At 54.0% G+C, this 18,979-nt stretch overlaps 3 protein-coding genes across 6 annotated transcripts in view; 1 reads left to right on the forward strand and 2 right to left on the reverse strand.

Moving 5' to 3' along the window:
• The window catches only part of LOC103732819 (F-box only protein 6), a 7,400-nt gene extending 6,629 nt beyond the window's left edge, over positions 1-771 (reverse strand). The window contains exon 1 of one of the 2 annotated variants that reach the window (XM_008831544.2): positions 577-771. The gene's annotated coding sequence lies outside the window, so the exon portion shown is untranslated. The remainder of the gene's footprint in view (positions 1-576) is intronic. The other variant, XM_008831551.2, reaches the window with a different exon arrangement.
• A 1,163-nt stretch (positions 772-1,934) lies between these two features.
• Positions 1,935-11,753, reverse strand: LOC103732834 (F-box only protein 44). 3 transcript variants are annotated; one of them, XM_008831567.3, is made up of 6 exons: positions 11,535-11,753; positions 9,612-9,897; positions 6,850-6,976; positions 6,641-6,736; positions 6,391-6,526; positions 1,935-2,922 (listed from the first exon to the last, which is right to left on the reverse strand). In XM_008831567.3, exons 1-6 carry the CDS (start codon positions 11,664-11,666, stop codon positions 2,779-2,781), a joined length of 921 nt encoding a protein of 306 aa, XP_008829789.1. In that variant the 5' UTR covers positions 11,667-11,753; the 3' UTR covers positions 1,935-2,778. The 3 variants fall into 3 exon arrangements, with proteins under 3 accessions (XP_008829789.1, XP_008829801.1, XP_017653202.1); XM_008831579.1 differs by lacking the exon at positions 11,535-11,753 and adding an exon at positions 10,831-10,932; XM_017797713.2 differs by lacking the exons at positions 6,641-6,736; positions 11,535-11,753 and having other exon boundaries at positions 6,879-6,976; positions 9,612-9,915.
• Positions 11,754-11,774: 21 nt separating this feature from the next.
• On the forward strand, positions 11,775-17,786 carry Fbxo2 (F-box protein 2). The gene is made up of 6 exons (XM_008831586.2): positions 11,775-11,889; positions 14,831-15,208; positions 15,600-15,729; positions 15,800-15,895; positions 17,006-17,144; positions 17,352-17,786. Exons 1-6 carry the CDS (start codon positions 11,868-11,870, stop codon positions 17,484-17,486), a joined length of 900 nt encoding a protein of 299 aa, XP_008829808.1. The 5' UTR covers positions 11,775-11,867; the 3' UTR covers positions 17,487-17,786.
• The last annotated feature ends 1,193 nt before the right edge of the window (positions 17,787-18,979 follow it).

Genomic DNA, 18,979 nt, shown 5'->3' on the forward strand with positions numbered 1-18,979 from the left:
CCCCTGCGTGGAATAAACCGGGTGTGGAGGTGCACACCTGTAATCCCAGCGTTTGGGGGGAGGGGGTGTTGCTGGGGCTGTAACTCGGTGGTAGTGCCTGCCTCGCACGCGGGAGGCCCTGGGTTCCATCCCCAGAACCAACCAACCAAAATGCAAGAGAACTATGTCCATTAAAAAATTCTGGCAACTTCTAAACGCAGCCTAGACCTACCAGTAAGTCCCGGGCCGGTTCAGCCGGGCCCTGGTGGCACCCCACGCCGTTCAGGGTGCGCCCGGGTGGAACGGTCCCCGCGCACCCCGGCCGCCTCCAGCCCCCACCCGGCGGGCCGGTCACGCGCGCGACCCTCCCCCGCCCCGCGGCCCTTTGCACGGAGCCCAGCCGGTGTCGCCAGCGTCCTCGGGTAGCAGGCCCGGTGTCCGGGGATGTAGCGTCCGGGTCCTCGGGTGCAGAAGGCCGGGCGTCCGTGGGAAAGGACCCGAGGGGACCGGCCTCGCCCGGCCCTGGCGCGCATGACCTCCGCCCGCACACAGTCCGGCCCTCCCGCGGCCTCCCCCACCGCCCCCACCGGGCCGGACCTGGGCGCGGTGCCGAGCGCCCCGCAGCACCGCAGCTCCGCTCGGCCTCGGGGCCTGGACCGCAGCGACGTCGCCTCGCCCAGCCCCGGCTCCGGTCCGCGTCACGCACCGCCCAGCGGCCCCACGAAGACGAGCCCCGGGTCCCAATGGCCCCCTCCGCGTCGCCGCAGTCTGGGTTCTAGCCACAGCCCGCGTTTCCTGGGCCTGCGTCTCCCCCTGCAGGCCACTGAGCACACAGCACCCACCCCTGCCCTGCTTCCTCCCCAGCCCCAGGCGGGCAGAGGTGGGGCCCCTCCACTGAGGGTCAGCTGGGCCTCTGAGTGACGCAGAGGCACAAACGCCTCGGGATGGTGTCATTCTGTCAGTTATTCATTCTTTTACTCAAAACAAAACCAAAAACTAATTCCTATTTGAGGCTGTGCAGGCCTCAAAGCTGATGGCTGGTGATCTGTGGGGTCACCTAGATTGCCCCCAATCTAGTTTATTATTGAATGTGATAACTAACTTAAAAAATATTTTTATTTTATGTGTATGAATATTTTGCCTGCATGTATGTAAGTGTACCATGTGTGTACCTGGTGCCCAAGGAGGCCAGAAGAGGGTGTCAGATCCCCTGGAACTGAAGTTTCAGGTGGTTGTGAGCCCCCATGTGGGTGCTGGGAACAGAACCTGGGTCCTCTGCAAGAGCAGCCAGTGCTCTTAACTATTGCACCATCTCTCTAGGCCAAGGTTTTATTTATTTACTTTTTATTATGTGTATGAGTATTTGCCTGAATGAATATATGTCCTCCAATGTGTGCAGTGCCCATGGTGGCCAGAAGAGGGCAACAGATCCCTTCCAACTGGTATTACAGGCGGTTGTGAGCCCCCATGTAGGTAGGTGCTGGGAACCAAACCTGGGTGCTCTGCAAGAGCAGTAAGTGCTCTTAACCAGTGAGCCATCTCTCCAGCTCCTAGACAATTACCTTTGAGGTGTATTTAGGTGCAGAGCACTTACTGTGTGCTAGGCTCCATTCTAAACATTTGGGCCTCATTCAAAGCCAATAAGGCTCTCGGCAAAGAGAGGTGAGGTAAATGGAGCCTGGCCCTGTCCTCTGGGGACTCCGTTCCGGTGCCTGTAAAGAGAAACCCACATAGTCCTGTGCCCCCCTAGAGGAAGCTGGAGGTATTGCCTGGAGGGCAAGAGGTCTGCAGCACTAAAGTGTTTGCTCCACTATGAGCTGGGGACTGTGATGTTCAGCCTCCTGAAATGTCAAACCCTCTCTGTCCTGTGGGCAGAAGTCACACCACCGCCTTTTCAGGACCATGTGGAACTTCCCATGAATGTGCCTTTTTGTCCAAAGCCACAGGGCACAGGCTGGCTGGGAAAACTTTTATTTGGCTGTGTGCTGTAGAAGGGAAGGTGGAGTGGAGGAGACATTGTGGGAGTGGCAACCTCATCGGTTGGGTGGGAAGCCTGGCCTGGGCCTTCTACCCTGCTCCCCGACCCCAGCTCTCAGAATTGAGTTCCATTCTGCCCTGAGCAGGATGCCCTGGGTCCTCCAGGGAATCCTGCTTTCCCCTGGTACCCACCTGGCTTCCTGGGCTTTCCTAATGACAGTCTCCACCCAGCCTGATCCTCAGCCCACCCTGGGCCCACCTGTTATCTGTGGCCAGCCTGAGCCTTTGGGATAAAGCTCCTTCTTCCAAGCAGGCAGAGGGAGGGGTGCATAGCCTCTGACAACCAGGCAGAGGACCAGCCAGCAGAGCCCCCTGCTACCTCAGCTCTGTCTCCCTGCTCTGCACTGTAGAAGGCAGCCCCAGGTATCTTGCTTGTCCCTGTTCTAAGGACTCTTGAAGAGGACAGGGAGTGAGGTCTTGGGGGATGGGGGATAGACTCATCTGGGCAAGCATTTGAGCTTGGGGATCCCTCTCTGATAAACCTGGAGACACCCCCAGCCCTGCATCTGCTTAGAGGAACTCCTAAGGAACTCCTAACTGAACTCCTTAGAGGGGCAGCTGGTTGACCTGCAGTCATGTGTGTCGTGACCTTGGAGGGCTGACCTCCACAGAGGGGAGATGGCCCAGACACTAAGAGCTCCACACAGAGGAGGTGGCTGGGGGCAGTCTGGAGATGCCTGGCTTCACCTCCCCTTCCCAAGCCCAGCATTTTTGGACAGCCATTTACCAGTCAGGATTCAGAGGATGGGGGTTCAGGGGGCATCAGGGCAGCGGGGGCCCGATGGTGATGCTGCTGTTGGTGACCCTCGGTCCATACCAGCCGGCCCAGTAATGAGTATCCACACCGCCGTGCTGAAACCAGATGTAGCGGACGCCGGGAGGGTAGTTGGAGAATGTGTGGGAGACCTGGTGGGGGCAGGTAGAGGGAAGAGAGCAGTCAGGGGGATGCCTTACTGTGCCCTTGGGGTTGGACCAGGGTCAGCAGGTGTTCTAGTCCTAGCTCTGTGATTTGGGGGAGATCTTGACTTTCTGAGCCTCAGTTTCTTCATCTGTAAGATGGAGCCAAATCTTACAGGATTGTTACAAGGTTCAAAGAAATAAACTCCAAGCTGCCGAATGTGGGCATTTAAGTTAAAATGAATTAAAATTAGGTAAAATAAGGTATGGTAGCTCATGCCTGCAGTCCCGGCACTTATTGGAAGAGGATTGCCTTGAGTTCAAGGCAAGCTTAGGCTGAGTGAGAATTGTCTCAAAAATAAACAAGGCAAGGTATGTAATTAGCTGATAGGCATCCAGAATGCAGAGACCTTGATTTCTATCCTCAACACTGCATAAACCTGGTGTGATGGTACCCACCTGTAATTTCAGTGCTTAGGCGTGGAGGCAGGAGGATCAGAAGTTCAAGGTTAGTTTTGATTACACACGGAGTTAGAGGCCAGCCTGGGATCCCTGAGACCCTGCCTCAGAAAATCAACAAAAAGGAACTGGAGATGTGGATATGTAGTTCAGCTAGTGGAGTGCTTGACGAGCATGCAGAGCCCTGGGTTCAATCCTCAAGGCATAAACCACACCAGCACACAGTAATCTTAGCACTTGGAAGGTAGCGGCAGGAGAATCAGGAGCTCACAATTGTCCTTAGGTATGCAGTCAGTTGGAGACCAGCCTGGGCTACCTGAGACCCTGCCTCAAAAAAATCAAAGCAAAAATGAACCCAAACAAAATTAGATCAAAACAAACAAACCCAAGCTACTCAGCATTAGAATGGACTGGTTTTCACTCAAGGCTCAACCCACCGTGGGCCTGCTGGCTGAGGACTCTGTCACTGCAGAAGTCTCATAAGACCTTGCTTGTCTAAATCTAGCTGGACCTACCTCTACTTTTGTTAATATGGTTTTATGAAGACATGCTTATCTGTTGGCTAAAGCTGGAAGAGCTGAAGGGAGAGTTCTGTGACAGAGTGCAAAGTTTCAGCTGTTCCTGTCTGGCTTTAAAAAAACATCCTAGAAGCCAGACGCTCGCCTTTAATCTCAGGGCTTAGGAGGCAGAGGCAGGTAGATAGATCCCTGTGAGTTCAAGGCCAGCCTGGTCTATATAGAGTGTTCCAGGCCAGTCAAGACCTATTTGTGTTTATTATATTTGTGTGCTTGTATACATGCGTCTGTGCATGTGTACCATAGCATGTGTGTGAAGGTCAGGCTGCTTGTGAGAATCAATTCCCTCTTTCCATCATGTGGGTCCTGCTGATGGAAATGAAGTAATCAGGCCCAGTGGCAAAAGCCTTTACCTGCTGAGATATCTGTCTTGAAGGCCCCTGCTTGGTTTTCTGTTGTTGGGTTATTTTATTATCATTGTTTTTAATATTTTATTATTCTGTTATGTGTATGAGTATATTGCCTGTGTGTAGGTAAGTGCACCCGTGTCATGCAATGCTAGAGGAGGTCAGACGAGGCTGTCGGATCCCCTGGAACTGGAATTGCAGGCAGTTGTTAGCTGCCATGTGGGTTCTGGGAATCGAACCAGGGTCCTCTGCAAGAGCAGCTACTGCTCTTAACCGCTGGGGCATTTCTCCAGCCCTTTATTATTTCTTTGAGATAAGGTCTCATTCTGCAGCCCAGGCTGGCCTGGAACCCAATACAAAACTCAGGCTAGCCTGTAACCGATGGCGATCCCTCTGCCTCAGTTTCCTAAGTGCTACTATTAGAAGCCTGAGTCATCACACCAGGCTTTGTATCTGGCCTCAGCGGAGAGCACTTGCCTAGCATGTGTGAGGTCATGGGCACTATATCTAATTCCACCAAACCAAAAAGAAAAGACAAGATAAGTAAAGACAACAAGACTGACCTTGGTATAGATGACACAGCTGCTCCTTACTGTTTTTTTTTTTGTTGTTGTTGTTGTTTGTTTGTTTTTTGCTTATTGGTTTTTGGTCTTTTTGAGACAGTCTCCCTGTAGCCTTAGCTGGCCTGGAAGAACTCACTATGTAGACCAGACTGGCTTTGATCTCACAGAGATCTGCCTGCCTCTGCCTCCTGAGTGCTGGAACTAAAGCCCACAATGTTCTAGAAGTGGCTTTGTGTGGAGCCTGGTCTCAAATTCCTGTTCCTCTTGCTTCCATTTCCCAAGTATTAGGATTATAGGCATGGGTTACAGCCCTTGGCTCCGAACATTTTATTTTTTCCTGTGCCACTGAGGAGTGAACCCAGTCTAGCACGTTAGACAAGCATTCTACCACTGAACTATATTCCCGGGCCTCCTTTTTACTGTCTGTAATTTTCTTCAATATGTTTTAATTGAATTTTTGCATTAAAAACATTTTTATTATTTTTATTTTATGTATATGTGTGTATTGCCTGCATGTAGGTAAGTGCACCCATGTCATACAATGCCCACAGAAGTCAGAAGAGGCTGTTGGATCCCCTGGGACTGAAGTTATAGACAGTTGTTAGCTGCCATGTGGGTGCTGGGATTTGAACCTCAGTCTTCTGCAAGAACAACCACTGTTTTTAACCGCTGAGCCATCTCTCCAGCCCCAATTTTTGTGCACTTCATACAATACATCTTAATCATATTGAGACCCCCTCCCTTAACTGCACCCTCCCATATCCCCCCTCACTGGATATCATGCATTCTGCCATACAGGTTAAGACCTATTGAGTCAAGTTGTGTCCCCAGATGTCCCTCTGTATGAGTTCATCCCTTGGAGCCTGGTCAGCCTATCTCACATCACTCCTTTAAAGAATATCGACTCTCCCTCACCCAGCAGTGATCAGCTGCTAACAGTTCCTTGGCTAAGGTTGGGGCCTGCTGCCCATTTCCCCAGTTCTATGCTGGGTTTTTGTCTGGTTTGAGTTTGCATGGGTCTTGTGCATGCTGTCACCATCACTGTAAGTTCATATGAGCAAGTTTCCAGCTGCCTGAAAAACTGTTTCCTTGTGGTCATCCACCACTGTTTGTACTTTTGAGACAAGGTCTCACTGAGTTGCTAGGCCTGGCCTTTGCCCACTTCTGTCTCAATCTTTCTGAGCAGCTGGGCCTGGCTAACACTAAGCATTCTTTGATTGCACATCTATTATTACTATTATTATTATTATTATTAGTAGTAGTAGTGGTAGTATTTGGTAGTACAGATGGGGCACTTGGCTTCCCGTTCTAGGAAAGCACTCTGCCATGGAGCCAGCCCTCCTGAATACTTCACTGGGGCTCTCCCAGCCAGCCTTCTATCCCTGACGTCTCTAAGCAGGAGGCATCATTATTCCTATTATATGGCTCAAGCAAGCAAGTTGAGACTTGGGAGTATCAGAAGCCCAGGCTGAGCCTGGTTCTGAACCCAGACCCCGTGGGGGTCAGTACCCCCATTTCCCAGGGTCTACAGACCTCCCTCCACTTGGCATCGCTCTTCTGCTGGATCATTGCAGGGTCTGGCTGGAAGGTCCCCAGAGGTGCATGTGCGGATGACAGGAGCTGGACGCACAGCTGGTACTTGGACCCGCAGTCTGGCCTGGCGGCGAACCTGCAGGCACAAGGAGAAGGAATGGTTGGTGAGAACCTGGGAGATAGGGGGCAGGGCAGGGGTGGGGCGCCTGGGTGGCAGGCCCCCCCCCAGACCCTCGCCCCAGGCACTCACCAGTCCTTGACCTCGATGTCCGGCCGGGTGGTGTCCATCAGGTCCTCCCAATACCCTTCAGCCTTGAGGTCCACCACCTGGGACTTGAGGCAGGTGCTGGGGCACGGAAGGGGGAGGGGCTGGGGCTCAACATTGGACCCTGGGGATGGAGGACAGACCCCAGGTCCTGGGACTTGGGTTCCCGGCCACCCCAAGCCCCCAGATCTTACTAATAGGAGGTCACGAAGTATTTCTTGACCTGGTCATTGGGAAATGCCTTCCGCTGGTCTCTGGAGAGATCTTCTACCTTCCACTCATCGCCTCCATTCACATCTAGGCTCCAGAACTCAAATCCCTCTGTGGGGAGAGCAGAGTTCACCATTCAGGGAGGCTTCTTGGGGGCACTTTCTCCATGCACCTGTGTTCCTCTCTTCTCCTAGGACCTTGGACCAGCCCTCCAGCCCCATCACTGCACACAGATGACATTAGATGCTTCCTGTGTCCTGGGCGTAGGCTAGGGACTCCACTGAGGATACTGGACAAGAGCTGCCGTGAGTGACAAGACCCCTTCTGTGATGGAGGGTGCTCTGGTAGACAGACCTGAACCTTATGCAACTCTAGCAATAATGGGCTATGTGACCAGAGACAAGTTGCTTTCTCTCTCTGAAATGTGGTCCTCTCTAAACTAGAGTCAAGCCAGGCATGGTGGTATATACACTTTTGATCCTAGCGCTCAAGAGGCAAAGGCAGGTGGATATCTGTGAGTTTAAGGCTAGCCCTACCCTGGGGCTACAAAGCAAGACAGTAAGAAAACCCTGTTTAAAAAAGAAAAAAGAAAGCTGGGTGGTGGTACATGCCTTTAATCCCAGCAGAGGCAGAGGTAGGTGGATCTTTCTGAGTTCAAGGCCAGCCTGTTCTACATAGCGAGTTCCAGGGCTACATAATGAGACCCTGTCTAAAAAACGGCAGGGGGGCTGTGCTGGAGAGATGGCTCAGTGATTAGGAGCACTGGTTACTCTTGCAGAGGACCCGGGTTCAGTTCCCAGCACCCACATGCTGGCTAACAACTACCTGTGAACTCTAATCCCAGGGGATCCAATGCTCTCTTCTGACATGACATGACACAGGTGCACTTTCCTACATGACAGCAAAACATTCATACACATAAAATGAAATAAAATAAAATTTGATTTATTTTTATTTTATGTGAGTGTTATGCCTGCATGTGTACAAGTGCACCTGTGTTGAGCAGTGCCCAAGGAGGACAGAAGAGGGTGTCAGATCCCCTGGAACTGGAGTTATGGATGGTTGTTAGCTGCCATGTGGGTGCTGGGATTCAAACCTGTGTCTTCTGCAAGAACAACCAGTGGTCTTAACAAATGAGCCATCTCTCCAGCCCCAAATAAAAAAATTTTAAAAAGAAAAAAGAGGGTCAGCAAGATGGCTCTGTGGGTAAAGGCACTTGCCACCAAGCTTGATGATCTGAGTTAGATCCCCGGAATCTACGTGGTAGAAGGTGAGGATGGACTCTCACAAGTTATCATCTGAGCTTGTATGCCCTCAGTAAAATGCACAAACTCCCCCAATAAATAAATAGATGTAAGAATTAATTAAAAAAAAAAAAGAAAATCAAGCTGGGCGTGGTGGCACACACCTTTAATCTCAGCACTTGGGAGGCAGAGGCAGGTGGATCTCTATGAGTTCAAGGTCAGCCTGGTCTACATAGTGAGTTCCAGGACAGCTGGAGCTACAGGGAAACCCTGTCTCAAAAAAAGACCCCCCCGAAAAAAATCAAAAAGAGATACTGGGAAATGTTTTCTGCTGGACTATCTTAGATTTTGTGAGCCACATACTGTTTCTATCACATAGCTTTTGCTTCTATTTTTAAAATATTTAATATTTTACTTATTATTTTTATTTTATGTGTATGTGTGTGTATTGTTTGCATGTAAGTAGGTACAATGCCCGAGGAGGTCAGAAGAGGGTGTTGGATCCCCTGGAACTGGAGTTATGGACAGTTGTTAGCCACCATGTGGGTGCTGGGACTCAAATCCAGGTCCTCTGCAAGAGCAGCTAATACACTTAACCACTGAGCCATCTCTTCAGCCCCCTTCTATTTTTATAACCCTTAAAAATATAAAACTATTCTCAATCCTGGGCTGAAGAGATGGCTCAGCAGTTAAGAACACTGGCTGCTCTTGCAGAGGACCCAGGTTTGAATCCCAGCACCCTATATGTATGAATGTATTGCCTGCATGTATGTAAGTGTACCTGTGTCATGCTGTGCCTGTGGAGCCAGAAGAGGGCATCAAATCCCCTGCAACTGGAGTTACAGACAGTTGTTAGCCACCATGTGGGTGCTGGGAACCAAATCTTGGCCTTCTGTAAGAGCAGCCAATGCTCTTAATGGCTGAGCCATCTTTCCAGGCCCTTGGATTTATTTTTATTTTATGTGTATGAGTGTTCTGCTTGCATATATGTAAGTGTACCTGTGTCATGCAATGCCCACAGAGGCCAGAACAGGATGTCAGATCCTCTGGAACTGGAGTTACAGATGGTTGTTAGCCATCACATGGATGCTAGGAACCAAATTCAGGTCCTCTGCAATAAGTGCACTTAACTGCTTGAACCATCTCTCCAGACCCCTTGTTTAACACAAGGTCTCATGTTGCCCAGATTGTCCTCTAACTTGCTTTGTAGCCAAACATGGCTTTGAACTCCTGACCCTCTTGCTTCCACTTCTCAAATACTGGGATTAGAGGTGTGTGCCATGTTACCACACCCAGCTAAGAAACAATCTCAAGAGTAGAATAGGAAACAGTACCCTTGGCCTCAGTCTGCCCATCTGAAAAGCGTGTGCATCAATAGTAAGGCCCTTCTAAGGATTATTGTGAGAATTAATATCCATTCAAAGGGCCTGGCTCATACTCAGTGTTCAGTTCATGCCCCCTGGTCACCTGACTGTGTGTCAGAAGCAACTCTCGATGCCTACCTTCCGCACACGGGTTGTGCAGGAGGTTTCTTCGGAGACTGCGCAGGAAGTAGAAGATCTTCCAGTCCGCCACGGGCTGGTCCCAGTCCTCTGTGATGAAGCCCTCTCGAAGGCACTTACGCTTCCAGAGTGTCACCAGGTCAATGAGGTCTCTCCAGAGGCTGCAGACCGGGCGGCAGCGCAGCAGCAGCTGGCGGGCGGGCACATGGGTGAACAGCTCCAGGAGAATGTTCTCTGGCAACTCGTTAATGTTGCCCACGGCCATGGCGGTGGCTCCTGACCCCTCCTGTGGGATATGGGAAAGCTGCGCTACACACTCAGCCATCTTCCCAGCACCTTCACTACCAGCACCCAGGGGTGGAGGTTCCTATCCCTGCCGCTTCTGACCACTGTGCCACTCTGACCTTCAGTTTCCTCCCCTGTAAATGGTCAGGGATAGTACTTCCTGCCAGGGTCCCAGAAGCAGTCCAAGGTGCCTGGGATACCGAGTTCCTCAGTTAAAGGTGAGCTCTGATCCCCACCCCCACCTGGCACCTAAGGACAGCCTCTAAGGAGGCCCAGAGAGGTTGAAGGAGCTGCCCAAAGTCACACAGATATGGGCAGAGGGGTAAGGGGCCCCAGTCCTTCCAGAATCTAGCTAGGGTCAGCCTTTTTTAATAGGGCGGCAGTCTTTAGGAGGTAGGTAACATGTCCCCCACTGGTGAGCACTCTGCCTGCCAGTCTTCATCCTTTCCCACCCTCCAGAGTGAGGAAGGGGTTGAGATAGTGTGTGTGGGTTATCACTGGTTCTCAGGGGGGGGTTACTGCAATACAAAAGACTCAGAAGATCTCAGACCTGCCTACCCGAGACTGGGAGAAGGGTGTGCAGTGGGAAAGGGTCATTCCTATCTCCCTCCCTCCACCCCCATGGCTGGGTTCCAGCTCAAGGGCCCCCCAAGGGCGCCTGCAGCCTTCCATTTGCTTTGCTGTGGCTTTAGAATGCTCCCCCAAAGTCGACATTCAGACCTCTGAATATGGATGGCGATCCCAGCCCAGGCCCCCGGACGCGCCTCCTTTTGAGGTCTGGCAGTGCAGTGGGGGACAAGTCCTGAGGCTTGGACCTGATCTGCGCTGGGCCTCCCTGAACGCACTGCGACACAGCGGACAGCGCAGCCCGCCCACCAGGCCTCTGCCCTCCACATTCCTCCCCGGCGCTCGCTGCATCCCCTCTTGCGGTCACCTGCGATAAGCAGCAGAGCTCCCAGAGCAGATCCGGCCGTGGGGCTGCGCAGCCAGAGCCTGCGGCGACCAGGGGTGCGACTCCGCCCACTGCCCTCCAGACCCCGCCCCTCCCTCCAGGCCCCGCCCCCACGCCGGCGCGCGGCGCGCTCCCTCCCAGGTCACCTGCGCTTGGTCTGCCCCACGCTGCGGGGGGAGGCTGCACCAACCAGGGATGAGGTCCCGCCCACCGGACCCCGCCACGCCTCCAACCACGCCCCCGCTCTTCAGGCCACACCTCCTCTTCCCTTTCCTGCGTCATCTGGGTCCCATCCCTCCTCCATTCACTGCCCTTCAGTCCCCTCCCCCGTCTCCAGGCCGCGCCCCACCACCGTGACGTAGGAAAACTGCGCTTGGTCTGCCCCACGCTGCGGGGTGAGGCTGCACCAACCAGGGATGAGGTCCCGCCCACCGGACCCCGCCACGCCTCCAACCACGCCCCCGCTCTTCAGGCCACACCTCCTCTTCCCTTTCCTGCGTCATCTGGGTCCCGGAGAAGCTCTGCCAGGGCCAGTGGTGGCAGGGGTGAGACCACGCCCACCGTCTTCAGGCCACGCCCAGCATCCAGGCCACGCCCACTGCTCACATCCCTCCTCCATTCACTGCCCTCCAGTCCCCTCCCCCGTCTCCAGGCCGCGCCCCACCACCGTGACGTAGGAAAAGTACCTGGGGGGCCGGAAGGAGCTCGTACCCCCAATTCGGTCTGGTCGGGGGCCCACACCCTCCGTGTCCCAGGTCGCCGCGTCCAGGGTCCCCTCCCGCAGCTATCCAAAAAGCGAGCATCAGACCCCACCCCATCCACTGCACAGCGACCGCCGGCCGTGTCGGGACCTCGCGTGTCCGCTAGGCTCGGTGTGGCTGCGGGGCGCCGGGCGAGGGCGGAGCGGGGCGGGGCGCGCGGGGCCTTTAAGAGGCGCGGCGGCGCGGTCGGGCAGACAGGCAGCGTCTGCACTCGGCTTCCGCAGCACTCCGGCTTCTTGTCTGGACCGCGCCGCAGCGATGGACGGAGACGGTGATCCAGGTAGCCGCGCGCAAACTTTCACGGCTGCAAAACCCTGGAGACGGTCTAAGGAGCAGGTTCTGCCTGGTGTCTTGGTGTGGAGGGAGGAGGAGGACGTCTGGGTGCCCTGAATGGCATCGGAGGACTCCAGCATCCCAGGCTTCCTGGGGTTGGGGAGCCAGGCGCGTTGGCAAGCCTTTGCTTTCATCAACTTCTTCCATTTGCCAGCTCTGGTCCCTGAACCGCCGGAATCCTAGTGGGGTCCCGGGGCTCACGAACCTCTCTGCATCCGAATCCTAGCTTCCTGAGGGGACTCCTTCTGAAGGGGCCGCCTAGCGCCTGGGTGATGTGTTGCCCTCTCGGGAGTTTACCGGGGGGAAGAGTTAGGGTTGCCTTTGGCGGGTGCTCTGGGTCGCTCAGGATTGCTCAGTCATCTTTTCTGGCACCAGAGACCCCACTTTCTTCATCCAGCTTCCTGCTGGGCCTGTAGGGGGGTGCTTGCTGAGTCAAGCTGTGGGACAGACCTGCCTGCCATGACTCCTTTCTCTCCCTCACCATCCCCAGCTGGGGTGGTCACTCTTTAGGGAAGGCAAGGGAACTGATGACTACTACAGTGGCCAGGTAACCTCCATCCATCCCTGGCCCTCCAGTTCCTACTGCCCCCACCCTCAGTCCCTGGCCCCCATTAAACATCCTCTAGAGGGTCCCAGAATGGGCTCCTGTTTTCTTCCCAGGGCTCAGCTAGTCCCTGGACTCCAGGGCCCAATCCAGGTGAGTGAGTCAGCTTGGGGTCAGCATCCAGGGCTAGATAACTTTCCAACTGCAACAATGTGAGGAGTTGTGTGTGTGAGGGAGAGGGAGGGGGCTGTAATCGGAGCTGGGCCTCAGTGCCAGGCCTGGGGGCCAGGAGAGGGGACTGGGTGAGGTGCACCTTTCTGGGGAGCATCAGGTATCCACTGGGGCCAGGACAGAGCAGGGTGGTGGTAGTGGAGAAGTGAGGACACTGGGCCCAGTTCTCCAGAGAGTTGTGGATGGGTAGGCATTTTCCTGTAGGCCTTGTGGATGTCCTGTGGTGTGACCTGGGAGAATTCTGTTTCCTCATTGCCAAGAAAGAGGAGTAAATCCTCACACCATGAAAAAGTTACCTGAAGTGTTAGCCTGTGGGTAAGATTCGCTAGAGCTGATGAGGGAGAATACACTGTGTGTTCAGAGAAAGGTCAGTTCTCTAGTGTCTGACACCATGTTTGACACTGCATAGCCTTAGAGGAGATTTGGGGAGGGGGCGCTAGGCCACCTGTCTCCTCCTGCCAGCCCAGGCCTGCTTCCTCTAAACCTTGACTTTTCAGGATCCAGTCTTCAGGAACTCTGAGATAGGGGCCATCTATCTCCCAGAGTGTCTGGGTCCTGTCCCCACTGGCTCTCCCTCCCTCCCAGATACTGGGCACTCAGTATCTGCTTACTCAAGGCTTCTGTGGCCCAGCTGAGGTGGGCTGAGATCCAAGCAGTGTCCAGGTGCTGACACCGTCCCATTTAGAATGCCCTGCCCCTCTGTGGGGAGGGGTTGAACTCAGCATGGGCCAAAGTCTGGCATAATGATGACCCCATTCATAGATGAGGAAACTGAGGACAAGGAATGAGAGAAGAGGGAGAGAATAGTTTCTGCTCCAAGTACCCAGCAGTCCTCTCTGTTAGTTCCCCATCCCTAGCTTGCACAATTCTGGCTGATTGGGGACAGCTGACTCTGGCTCGACCTCCTCCCCTGTGTTCTTGGGTCCCCTGTCCCCTACCCTAATACTGCCAGTGGGACCTTCGGCAAGTCACTTCTCTGAACCTAAGCATCTTCATCCACGGTATCAAAATCAGGACTATATCTACAATTCAAAGAATTCTTTAGGTAACATTGTGGCTGTTAAGTTGTTCCAGACCCAGACTGAGTGGGGTCCAAAGCAGGCTCTGACTACTTAGGAGTTGTGATCCTGGGCCTTGTCACGTCTCTGCACCTCCACAAAACAGGGACAGCTATAAACCCAACCTGGAAGAGATGGAGGAGGATTTAAGGAGTATTTCTATTAAATTATTACTTTTTTATTTTGACAGTCTCACTGTGTAGACCAGGCTGGCTTCCAACTCACTATTTCCTGAGTGATGGGATAAAAGGCATGCAATACCATGTCAGGCCTTTAAAGAGTATTTCAGATGCTTAGGGGCTGGAGAGATGGCTCAGTGGTTAAGAACACTGGCTGTTCATGCAGAAGACCCGGGTTTGAATCCCAGTACCTACATGGCAGCTAACAACTGTCTGTAACTCCAGTTCCAAGGGGATCCAACATTTCCTCCGTGGGCATTGCGTGACACAGGTGCACTTACCTACATGCAGGCAATACACGCATACACATAAAATAAATGAAATATATATTTTTTAAAAGAGTATTTCAGATGTTTAAAACAGCATTTGGCTCTTGTTAAGTGTCCTGTAAATGGAAACTCCTGATACCACACTAGGTGCTAGGCTCCTTAAGGAAACAGTATTCCCCAGGCCTCTTCTTAAGATCAGTCTATTGCACACAAAGATGTCAATCAAGCACACCCAGGATGGACCCTAGGAAGGCCTTGAATGCCTTTGAGTTAGGGCTGTGAGAGTGTGCCAAAAGAAAGCCCAGGAAGGCTTCCTGTAGACCATGACCAGGACTGGGAGGGTGAGGGACATGGCTCTGGGAGGGTTCTTAGGAGGACTGATAATTCCAAAATCCTAGCTGGTGTCTACTAGCCCTGCAGGGGGCAACAGGCCATTGAGGCAATTCTTCTGACTTGTGGGGTGGGCATCTGTGGGCTTCCTCCCTGAGCACAGTCTGGGGCCACTGAAACCTTGGTCCCAGCTGTCCCAGAGTGAGTGCCGGAGGATCTAGGACCTGGAGAGGGAGAGTTTGGGAATCACAGCCTCCCCTCCTTCCCCTGTGGGCAGAGTGCGTGAGCCAGCCGGAAGAGGCGAGCCCGGAGGAGCAGCCGGAGGATGCTGGCACCAAGGCGAGCCCGGAGGAGGAGCAGCCCGGGGAGGAGCAGGAGGAGGAGGTGGCAGCGGCCGAGTACCTGGCGGAGCTGCCTGAGCCACTGCTGCTGCGCGTGCTGGCAGAGCTGCCCGCAGCCGAGCTAGTACAGGCCTGCCGCCTGGTGTGCCTGCGCTGGAAGGAGCTGGTGGACGGTGCCCCGCTGTGGCTGCTCAAATGCCAGCAGGAGGGGCTAGTGCCGGAGGGCAGCGCGGACGAGGAGCGCGACCACTGGCAGCAATTCTACTTCTTGAGCAAGAGGCGGCGCAACCTACTGCGCAACCCGTGCGGGGAGGGTGAGGGCCACGACCCCGGGGGGGGCGTATTGCCCCTTTTAGAAAACGGGCCTTAGTGCCAACCCGCCACGGGGTTAACCCGAGATGAAGCGCTCTGGTGCAGTGCCCATCCAGAGTAACCCCACGGATACTGTCTATAACTAGAGCTTGGGGGCCTCCTGCTTCTTGGGATGTCCACTCTCAGTGGACATGGTGGGACAGGCCTTCTGGACATAAGGTCCAGGGGAGGGGGAGAGTGAGGAAGTGACTATTGCCCTATGCCCCATGGTCTGGTCTATCCACAGAACCCTGAGAAAGTACCATGCCCACTCTGCCTCCTAGGGCTAGGGCCAGCCCTGCCACAGCCTCAGCAAGGGCTGAGTGACCAGGGTGGGTTGTCATGTCCCCACAGAGGATTTGGAGGGCTGGTGCGACGTGGAGCACGGTGGGGATGGCTGGAGGGTGGAGGAGCTGCCTGGAGACAGTGGGGTGGAGTTTACGCAAGATGACAGCGTTAAGAAGTACTTTGCCTCTTCCTTCGAGTAAGGAGAAGGGGGGAGGGGGAGGGGGAGGGGGAATGGGCCCACGCGGTCCTGACAACAGTTCTCCCAGGTGGTGTCGCAAAGCGCAGGTCATTGATCTGCAAGCTGAGGGCTACTGGGAGGAGCTGCTGGACACCACTCAGCCGGCCATTGTGGTGAAGGACTGGTGAGCTGCAGCGGGGTGCGGGTGGGGACTGCTGGGGAGGGAAAGTTGAAGGAGCATCTGCCGGTTGCCATTTCCAGTGCTGTGGCCTGGGTCGGAAAGGGTTGGGAGATTCTTAGTTATCAGAAAAATGTGGGAATCTGTTTCCTGCTCTGAATTTAAATGTTAGCAAATGGGTCTGGAGGGATAGTTAGAAACACTGGTTGTTCTCACAGAGGACTAGGGTCCAGTTCCCAGGCAGGACCCATCTGGCAGCTAACATCCATCTATAGCTTCAGTTCCAGGGTATCTGATGCCCTCTTCTGGTTTCTATGAGCATTGCATGACACAGGCACACCTACATACATGCAGGCAAAACACTCAAACACATAAAAATAAAGGTGGCACACATCTTTGATCCCAGTACTCAGGAGGCTGAGGCAGGCAAATCTCTGTGAAATGGAAGCCAGCCTAGTCTATATAGTGAGTTCCAGGCCTGCTGAGGCTACAGGGAGACCCTGCTTTAAAAAAAAATCTTTTTAAAATAAAATGGGGCTGGAGAACTGACTCAGCAGTTAAGAGCACTAGCTGCTCTTGCAGAGGACCCAGGTTTACTTCCCAACACCCACATGGTGGTTAACAATCGTCTATATGCTTTAGTTTCAGGGGATCTGACTCCCTCTTTTGACATCCTCAGGCATTGCACACAGAGATGCACTTACATACATGAAGGCAGTGTACTCATACACAAAATACAAATAAAAAAATGTTGGCAAATGTATGTGGGCATACCCACATGTATGAGGCGAAGCAAGGATACCTCAGATAAGTTAAGGTCTGTCTAGTCCTTATTTGTATATATATATATGCACATATCCATCTATATATACCTGTATGTGTGCATGTGACCATACCAACACTGTGTATCCCCTAGGACAGCTTTGGTTTCAAGGTTGGGTCTGGTACCCTTCACTTGAAATTTAGTCCATGTGTGTGACTCAGGGACCAGTGTCTTTTTCTCTGTGACCTCAGGTTCCCTGTCTGTGAAATGGGGACACTGAGGGGATGCTGGCTGGATAGGGAGGCTGGACTGGGCAGACCTTGAGGCATGCGCCTGGGTGCACTCCCCGGCAGGTACTCCGGCCGTTCGGATGCGGGCTGCCTGTATGAGCTGACCGTGAGGCTGCTGTCCGAGCACGAGGATGTGCTGGCCGAGTTCAGCACTGGGCAGGTGGCAGTGCCCCCAGACAGCGAGGATGGCGGCTGGATGGAGGTGAACCGGGAGAGACTGGGAGCCCGGCATCCTGTGCTGGAAGTCCCGCCCAGGGCGCTGGGGCTGCGAGAGGATGGTCCAGGGCTGGTGGAGGGAGTGCACCATCCTGCGGAGAATCAGAGCTGGGGTTGGGGCACTGCATCCGGGTAGGGCGGCAGGGACGGCCTCCAACCTCTGGCTGACTCAGTACCTCTTCATCTCCCCCAGATCTCGCACACCTTCACCGACTATGGGCCAGGCGTCCGATTTGTCCGCTTTGAGCACGGGGGACAGGACTCGGTGTACTGGAAGGGCTGGTTCGGGGCCCGGGTGACCAACAGCAGTGTGTGGGTGGAGCCTTGAGGGGAGGGCCTCCTCCCCCCTCCCCCCTCTAGATCTGAAGTCCGGTGTAGACAGGCTTTAATTTAGACGGTAGCATCCCACCTGCTGCGCCCACACCTTGCACCTGTCTCTTTGCTGCAGTCTCCATCCCTGCGGGGAGGGATTTGTTGGTTTACTGTCCACGGTTTCCGTCTACATCCCCTTGGCAGCTGCTTCTAGAATGTACCACCCGGGGGGCGTGGTCCTGCTGCTGAACTGCACGAACCTAGCACTGCCTGCCTCAAAGTGAGCTATCAATAAATATTTGTTCAAAGGAGGGAATGGACACCCAAGTGAATGAGCTCTTCCCGATCCCCATCTCCCTAGGTCTCCTGAGGGCCCTGGCCTAGCCTGGAAAAGTACTTGGTGGCAGTCCAGCTGCTCGGGTTTCCAGGGGCTCCTAGACTGGTATGAGGCCAGCTGGGCCTGGGCAGCCTTGCGGACAAAGGCTGGGATTGTAAGGCTAAGGAGGGGCTGGCTGAGCTTGGCGCCTGAGGACATCCAAGCTGCCCAGATCCACAACAGGGCTTGGTGAGGGTGTGTGTACATCTCTTGCCCCAGTGATTAGATTCTGCCTTGCTAGACCTCCCTACTCCTCTCTGGCACAGTTTGGTGGTGGACCCATCTGATCTGGGTGCCCATTCTCTTGGGTTCAGAGATAGGGAAGCTTGTGGCTTACTTACAGTGGTGATGATTTTTGTGGTGTCTTTCCTGGCCAAGAAAAACAAAATGGCTAGGATTGTCTCTGTCAGAGACTGGCCCCTGGCACCAATCTGGGGGGGAAGGAGGTGGGAAGGGTTGCCAGGCTGTGTGTTTGGGTCATTTGCTTTCTGGGAACACAGCCCCTTCCCAGAATGCTGGACAGCTGACTGGGGTGGGAGACAGTTCTTGGTACATTGCTCTCCTCTCCGCAAATGGGGCCTGATACAGTGACTGAGACTTCCAACTCTGCTTTCATTCTGAGCTTTGGTGCCATCTACGGGCGGGGTTAGATGACATGGTGGGCTGGGGCCTGCCTTGGACCCTGGACTCTCATCCCCTTTCATCCCTCACAATTCCAGAGCTGCACCCTGTGGGCCCCTAAGTGAAGACATTCAGTCCCATGGAGAATCAGGCGACTGGCCACATGCAGGACAGGGACCCGAAGCAGTGTCCTGGGACCTCCAGTCTATCAGAGCAGAGCCCTTGCTATGGGGCTCTGTCAGTCAGCCACGGGAGACAAAGCCTTGACCTTGGGACTTCCCAGTCTGGGGAGTGGGGAGGCACAGCTCTAGCCCTAAGGGCCCTGGAAGTCCTTTATTATTTTTATTTGTGTGTGTGTGTGTGTGTGTGTGTGTGTGTGTGTGTGTGCGCGCGTGCGCGCAACAGATCCCTGGAGCTGGAATTACAGTGGTTGTGAGCCACCTGGCCTTGGTGATATGAGCTGAACTTGGGCCCTCTAGATGATCAGCAAGTACTTTTAACTGTTGAGCCAT

Source organism: Nannospalax galili, unplaced genomic scaffold (genome assembly GCF_000622305.1).
Source record: "Nannospalax galili isolate Female #2095 unplaced genomic scaffold, S.galili_v1.0 scaffold870, whole genome shotgun sequence".
Lineage (NCBI taxonomy): Eukaryota > Metazoa > Chordata > Mammalia > Rodentia > Spalacidae > Nannospalax > Nannospalax galili.

Bases quoted from the DNA above. Each gene is read 5' to 3' on its own strand.
- LOC103732834 (XM_008831567.3), bottom strand. From the start codon at position 11,666: ATGGGGTGGGGTCTGATGCTCGCTTTTTGGATAGCTGCGGGAGGGGAC. The intron at 6,737-6,849 runs GTAAGATCTGGG...TCCGTGCCCCAG, and splicing joins TACTTCGTGACCTCCTATTA to CACCTGCCTCAAGTCCCAGG. The intron at 2,923-6,390 runs GTCTGTAGACCC...TGCCCCCACCAG, and splicing joins GCGATGCCAAGTGGAGGGAG to GTCTCCCACACATTCTCCAA.
- Fbxo2 (XM_008831586.2), top strand. From the start codon at position 11,868: ATGGACGGAGACGGTGATCCAG. The intron at 11,890-14,830 runs GTAGCCGCGCGC...CCCTGTGGGCAG, and splicing joins GGACGGAGACGGTGATCCAG to AGTGCGTGAGCCAGCCGGAA. The intron at 15,896-17,005 runs GTGAGCTGCAGC...ACTCCCCGGCAG, and splicing joins GCCATTGTGGTGAAGGACTG to GTACTCCGGCCGTTCGGATG.